Source organism: Vombatus ursinus, unplaced genomic scaffold (assembly GCF_900497805.2).
Source record: "Vombatus ursinus unplaced genomic scaffold, bare-nosed wombat genome assembly UNPS02014923.1, whole genome shotgun sequence".
Taxonomy (NCBI): domain Eukaryota; kingdom Metazoa; phylum Chordata; class Mammalia; order Diprotodontia; family Vombatidae; genus Vombatus; species Vombatus ursinus.
Window position 1 is genome coordinate 1,289,935 of NW_020954701.1, and position 7,562 is coordinate 1,297,496.

The following is a 7,562-nucleotide window of genomic DNA, read 5'->3' on the forward strand; positions in this document are numbered from 1 at the left end:
GGAAGTATCAGAGGTTGGACTTGAATTCAGGTCCTCCTGATTCCAGGCCATCATGACAAAGTAACTTTATTTTCTTCTTTGAGAAAGTAACTAGACTGAAATCAGGAAATACTCAGTTATTTGTAGTCCATTTAGCTATAGTTTACCTAGGTTTTAACATGCCCTTCACAAAATCTCATGCTCTTTCTTGTGGGAAAATTGGAAAGATGTGAGCTAGAAGAGATGACATAGGTAGATTCAGAACTCTTTGAGTCGCCAGACTCAGAGTAGTAATTTACGGTGTCCACCTTGGAAGGAGGTCTTCAGTGGACTGTAACAGCATCAGTACTGGAACTTGTGGTGTGTAATAAGATTATTATTGTGAAAAAGTTAAATTGGATCTCTTGAGAATTGAAATTGGTATCTCATATCTTTATATTTTTCCTTGGCCAGTATTTGTAGGTAACTAATTCCTTAAACATTCAGAATATCTGAGCAGAACATTTGGTTCTTGCAGAGCTCTTTTATTTTTTAAAAGTATATAACACAAGAGGATGATCTTATTTTAACCAGTTGCTTTTCTTTTTTGGAATAATAGAAATTATTTGGTATGTTTAAAAAATCTATATATTTGGAAATCTCAATCATTTTGTCTTTCTCTTACAGGTATAGTTTATCATATATCCCATATGCAAGGTAAGTTTATTTTAATCTCTTTCCCTTGTTACTGCATAGTTAGTTCTATACTACCAATGTGGAATGCCAAATTTGACAAGATCTTTTGAAAATAGCTTTTGGAGGTGACTCTCAGATTGTTCTCTCTAATATAAGAAGTGAATTACTTGAAAAAAAAAAGAGAAGTGACAAATATCCTATGTTATACATTTTGACATTACAGAATTGGATGGAGAGAATGAATTATATGTATTTCACCTACATATCTTTATAGTTATAAAGTTTTGAGTAATCTTGTTTTGTGCGTTAATTATGGTTTCATTATTGGATCTAAAAGTCAGAAAAGGCATACCCAGTAGAAGAGGAAAAGAGAAACACTTTGCAATTAAGAGTGCAAGCTTCTGGAACATATATCTTACTTAAAAATGAAAGTTAGTGGGGATGCAGAGAATGGAGTCTGTTGGCATTTTAGTTTAAAGCCAGTATTGCTGGAATATCTTCATTCCATATGGCAAAGAGATTTATGCAATTTAACTTCAGAGAAAAAATGAGATCCATTCCTCTTTTCCAACCTTTGAAATGTAACATATGCAGGGAACCAGGGGGAAAAAATCATGCTTTTTAATAATGCAGAAAATTAGTTCAGTCTTTTATTCTATCATAAATGGGATGCAAAATTTGAAAGAGAAAAAATTACGTCATCCACAGATGCAAATGGAAGTGTTCTACCAGTATATTGGGAGCCACCAGTGTATCTTGAAGCTTTGGTAGATCTCTATTTCCATTTCCATTTCACTCCCTCCCCTCACCCTTAACTTCCAAATTTTTATGAGATTCTTGGTGGAGAAAGAGAACTGGTAGTAGTCTCCTATGGACTTTGCTATTAAAACATCCCCTGCCCCAACCGTTTTGCCCATTCACCCCCAGTGATCTTAATGTTTCCTGGAAGTAACAGGTACTTTTACAAAACCTTACCTATATAGAACAGCATTCAAGATTTCTCCATGATAAAGCATCATTAGTGACCTGATTCTAACACTATGCCAGAAATTTTTAACTTGTTTGAATTTTAGTATGAAATGATAATCCAAAATAGAAATAATTATCCGTCAAAATGTATTCAATGTGACAAGTTAATATAAGTTTCATTCATTTTTTAAAAATTTGTAGGTTGTCTCTAAATTTTGCATTTGAAAAGTAATTGGAGCTCTTATTCGTTATCCCTTGTTGGTGTCATTTTTTTTTTGGTAGCTAAATTATTTTGATAAGTAAAATTGCTTATATGCAGCTAAAATCTTTTTGGAATAAGTGCCATTTCAAAAAGATTCCCAAGATCTAGTAATAACACACATATTTCAGGCACTATCTAGCCCATAAATTGTATTATGTCAGGATATTACATTTAAGATTGCTTTAATGGCATTTGACGTTTGGTATCTATACAAGACTTCTGGGTAAGAAAAGTTTTCAGCAGGTATGTTTGTGGGAGGGTTATTACATTCTGACCATTTTCACCCTCCTCCTTCCTTCTTCCTAGGGATGCAGTGAAGAAATGCTGTTCCTCTCTGATAAGTTAAAACTAAGAAACCTTTTTTGAAGAGCAAATTTTTATATTGATGTCCAGTTTTCTTGGTGAAGCATACTTCTTCAAAATTAATTTTCACTCCAAAAACATGTTGCAATAATTTAACTTTTTTTGTATACTGAGTAAAAAACCTTTTATGTTCAATTAAACTGTTAAATATTTTTTGTCTTAAATTCACAACATGCCATTATTGTGGTTATCCAAAGAACAGAAAATTTTAATCATAGAGCTTAGATTATTTTATAAATCATTTACGTAGCTTCTTTTAGACTGCTTTGAGATTTGTACTTGTTTGGAGAGAGCTTATTGTAAATCTACAGCAAGATATATACAGTCCTTTATAATTTTTCTAAGACATCATTGTTTTTATTTGAAATGTGAAGTAGTTTTCTTTAGATTGAGTTGCATATTATGTATAGTAAACAAATTAATATATAAATCATTATAATTTTGAAATAAAACAAAAATTTGAAAAAAGATTTTCTGTATGCAATTTATTGAAGGGGAGATGATTGGTAGTAGATACTACTAACAGTTCCCCACTTACACTCCTCCATTTATGCCCCCCCCCAAAAAAAGAAGTGTTTTGGTTATGTGAGCAGTTTTGCGTTCCCTGTAATCTCATTATTTTTTCTACTGATTTGAGAAAAGAAATTGAAAAGAGGTTATTTAGAAAGTACAATAAGCTGGGTGAAGTGTTTCTCTTCACATCTACCTATGACTTTCTGGAGAGTGCCTCCCCAGCTCCTAAACACTCCTGGCTCTTTACTTTTCTTTCTCTGAAAATGACATAACGTTACATTTCTCTGAATAGACATTACATTTCTTTTATTTGCTCTTTCTTCTCTCTATGTTAATTTCACTCCTAACAACCACTAGATTAGATTAGCTCTTAACCGCTTTTTTGTATGTGCACCTATGTGCACTGCTTTGGCAGTCTGATAAATCCTGTGGACCCCTTCTCAGGGTAATGTTTTTAAGTGCATAAAATACATAGACTTACAAAGGAAAAACAATTATATTGAAATACAGTTAAGAACATCTTGTTTACATAATCCAGTTGATCAACAAGCATTTATTAAGCTCCTATTAGGTGACAGGCACCATGCTAGGTTCTAGAGATAGAAAGAGAATGATGAAATAGTCCCTGGTTTCCAGGAGATTATGTTCTACCAGGAATACAACTGTGAGCACTTACAAAGTGCCTATCATGTGCCAGAAACAACATAAAAACTTGTAATTTAAAAATGATATGTAGTTGACTAAAACCCCTCAGGCTTTCTTTGGATCTGAATAAGATACCATTCATTACTATTAAAAATCATTATTATATTTCGTGAATCACCAGATTTCAGTGTTTCAAGGGGTACCATCTAGTCCAATCCATCTGTGAAAAATAATGGCATCTAATCTGCATACCTGACAAGTGGTCATTCAGCCTTGCCTTAGTGAGGGGAAGGAAACCAGAAGGAAACCAGCAAGGCAGGCCATTCAATTTTGGGATTACTTTAATTGTTAGGAAGTTGTTCCTTCCCTCAAGCCCAGATTTGCAAATCTCACCCGTTGCTCCTTTCTTCTGTTCTCTAGCACCAAGCAAAATAAGCCTTTTTATAGAACAACCCCTAATCAATACTTGAAGAAAGCTAGCATGTCTCTTCCCTGCCCCAGGTCTCCTCCAGGCTAACTGCCCCCAGTTCTTTCAAATGGCATGAACTTGAGGCCCTTCACTAACCTGATTTTCTTCCTGCAGACCTCTGCCTATAATGGGGTGCTTAGAACAGAACACAATACTGCAGAAGTTTTTTTGACTGAGACAAAATACAGCAGGACCATCACTTCCTTATTCCTAAAAGTTATGCCCCTCTTAATGTAGCATTAGCTTTCTGGACTGCCACAACATCCTTTCAATTCATATTGAATATGCATTCCACTAAAATCCCCAAATCTTTTCTTAGGCAAACTCTATTCCTCTTCTCCCATGCACTTGTAAAATTTAATTTTTTTAAACCAAAGTAAGATTTTACACTTACCCTTATTAAGTTTCATTTTATTAGTTTTGGCCCAGCATAGTAGCCTGTTAAGATCTTTTTGAATTCTGACTTTGTCATCCAGTATGTTAGCTATCCCACATAGCATTGTGTTGTCTGCAAATTTGGTGAACATGTCATCTATTCTTTATCCAAGTTACTGATAAAAATGTTGGCAAAAGGCACATTGCAAAACCCTGGGGTGCTCTATTATAGAGCTGCTTCTCAATTGATTTCAGTGATGATGATGATGATGATGATGAAGATCAGTCACCTTAAGAGTTAGCACAATGTTGTGGATAGAATTCTGGGCTTGGAGGGAGAAAAAAAATACTAAGTTTGAAACTAGCCTCAAATGCTTTGAGTAGGCAAGTCACAATCTCGGTCTTCTCATCTGCAAAGTAGGGGAATTAGACTCAGACCTTTTAGGGCCCTAACTGGGTCTATATCTATGAACCTTTAATCCTAATAGACCAGAGGATACTAAAAATGAGTTTTAAGACTATATAAAAACATTGGTATTCTAAATTTGAAACTTGTCCATCAACAAATGAATTGATTGGAGGAACTGAATCTATCAGTATTGACATTCTTATTATAAATGAAACCAGAAAACAAAAGCTGCAGTTAAGTGAAAGAATAACTCATAGGTTTTACCCAGAGATTCAAATAAAGAAGTTAGTGAAGTTAATTTGGTCATGTATATAAATGCAACAAGAACAATTTCATGGAATTATCTTGTAGTATTCCTAATGAAAATAAGCCAAAAGACCATTCTGAATACAAATACAGCTTGTGTGCCAACATCTGTTTCAGAGGACGAGTAGGTAGAGAAATTTATTGAGCTCAATAAGACCCTCTAAATAAATCAACATATATTTAATAGTGGATGACATCAATGCAAAGACAAGTCTAGAGAAAAACAAAAAATGGGTTGAAAAATATATGCCTCCAGATCAAGAAATAAAGCCAAAGACTTGACTGCATCAAAAGAATCCTTAAATCTACTTGTGAATGATCTTTTCAAGAAGAGAACTGGGGGTTTCTAGGTATGACAAGCACTGAATATCACAAAGATGAGAAAATGACTGTCATAGTCAAGAAATTACTAGTTAGCAACGTGGGAAGCTTTTCCAAGTTATCTGCATGGTTACACTATCAACTTGTTAAAGCAAAGATCAAAGACATCAAATTAATTGAAAGAATTAAAATGAAGAATAAAAACATCTCCAATCTTTTATTTAAACTTGTCATTGAAACTCTTATTTGAAAAATGGGTAAAAGAATAGCTCTCTTGGGCTGTCACTGGAAGCTTAGCTGACATAAAGCAATTACCACAACAAGGAGACCAAAAAGCCTTGAAATTACTTGAGCTAATGGCTCCCTTGCTAAGTAGAGAAATGGTGAAGGGCAACACCAAGGAGGGAATACAGAGAAAGAATATGGTCTATACTATCAAAACATTGAGGAGTGATGGCGGGGAAAATGAGTTTATAGAAAGCTTGGCATGAGTCCCAATTAAACGAAACCATTCTGAGAGCTTTTAAGGAAGATACTGGAAGACTATAAACAGAGGAAAAATGGGAAAAGAGCTGGAATATTTGTAGAACAAATTTTTCTCTTGTCAGTGAACAGCATATTTGCATACTTACATCACAGTTCCTGACATTCCTTCTATGGCCTAGGGCAAAGCAAGGAAGGGGAACCGGGGAGGATGGGAGTATGGGAATAAGAAGTGAATCTACAGAGCTCTTCCTGACAACCCCACCCTCTAAGAAAGAGCCAGAGAATTATTGGGATGAAGATTGACTGGAGATGGGTAGCATTCTTCATCCTCTTGGAATCATGGTTAGTCATTTCATCGATTGTAGTTTTTATGTCTTTCAAGGTTGTTTTTACGATGTTATAGTATAAATTGCCCTGGTTCTGCTGATTTCATTCTCATTTCGTAAGTCTTGACAGTATTTTCTGAAACTGCTCTTTATTTTTTCTGACAGCACAGTAGTATTCCAGTATGTTCATATGCCATGATTTGTTCAGCCATTCTCCCAATTGATGAGTACCTCCTTAGGTTCCAGTTCTTTGTCACCACCAAAAGAACTGTTATAAATATTTTTGTGCATATCGGTCCTCCTCTTTCTTTGATCTCATTAGGGTATAGACCTATCTCTGAGTCAAAAGGCACACACAGTTTAGTAAATTATTCTCACTTGCCTGTGTTCCTTCAAGTCCCAGCCAAAATCCCACCTTTTGCAAGAAGCTTTATCCTATATATAGCTGCTTTATATGTATTTGTTTGCATGTTGCCTCCCCCATTAGATTGTAAGCTCCTTGAAGATAGGGGACTGTTTTTTGCCTGTTGTATCCCCAGCTCTTAGCACAGTGCCTGGCACATAGTAGGCACTTGATAAATGTTTAGTGATTGATATTGGTTAATGCTAGTGCTTCCCTCTATGACCGTCTCCAATTTATTATCCTATGTGTATTTTGTTTGTACATAGTTACTTACAAGGGGTCTCCCCCCATAAAACAGTGAGCTCCTTAAGAGCAGAGTCTGGTGTTTTGTTTTGCCTACTTTGTAACTCCAGTGCTTAGCATAGTGCCTTTCACATAGTAGGTGCTTAATAAATACTTGTTGATTTACTTGACTTGGGCATAGTTCTAAATTGCTTTCCAGAGTGGCTAAGCCAATTTGTATCAGCGCAGTGAAAATTTTTCCAGAAGAAAGCCAGGAAGAGACAAAAATTACCCATCAGTAGGATGCTTTCTTCAAGGCAACTCTGCAGCTGCTTTCCTTTGATAAGCTTTTGATAGTGGATTCTGTTCTCTAGTGAAAGTATGCAGCAGTAGGAAGCTGGAGGCAAAGCCACAGCAGAGGAGCAGGCTGCTGTCAGATAGGATCTCCCAGAAGAGGAATTATTGTCTGATTCAGATCAGCACTGGGCCTGGGCCTGAGTTACTTCAAGAAGGTTTGAGTCTGAACATCTTCTGAACGTCTGAGCTTTGTACATTTGTATCCCTGTATTTTGGTCTTGCTTGCGGGAGGCTTGAATCTGAGCACCCAAATTGTGCTCCTGGTACTTACTCCTGGTTGTTGCTGTTTTGTTGTTTGCTTTGGTTTTAATAACCTGCGTTCCCAAAAAAGGAGTTTAGGCTGCCTGATCTCAGAAGAAGCCATGGACACTCAATCCTCACTATGTTTAGTGTATGTGATATTATTCCTTTTCCTATTGTGATAAAGATCTCTCTCTCTCTCTCTCTCTCTCTCTCTCTCTCTCTCTCTCTCTCTCTCTCTC

General features: G+C 35.8%; 1 protein-coding gene across 1 annotated transcript in view; it reads left to right on the top strand.

The window, feature by feature from the left end:
• The window catches only part of SFT2D1 (SFT2 domain containing 1), a 40,653-nt gene extending 37,996 nt beyond the window's left edge, over nt 1-2,657 (top strand). The window contains exons 7-8 of the mRNA XM_027843564.1: nt 646-675; nt 2,192-2,657. Coding sequence (XP_027699365.1) covers nt 646-675; nt 2,192-2,231 — 70 coding nt within the window. The 3' untranslated portion in view covers nt 2,232-2,657. The remainder of the gene's footprint in view (nt 1-645; nt 676-2,191) is intronic.
• Nucleotides 2,658-7,562: the final 4,905 nt, after the last annotated feature.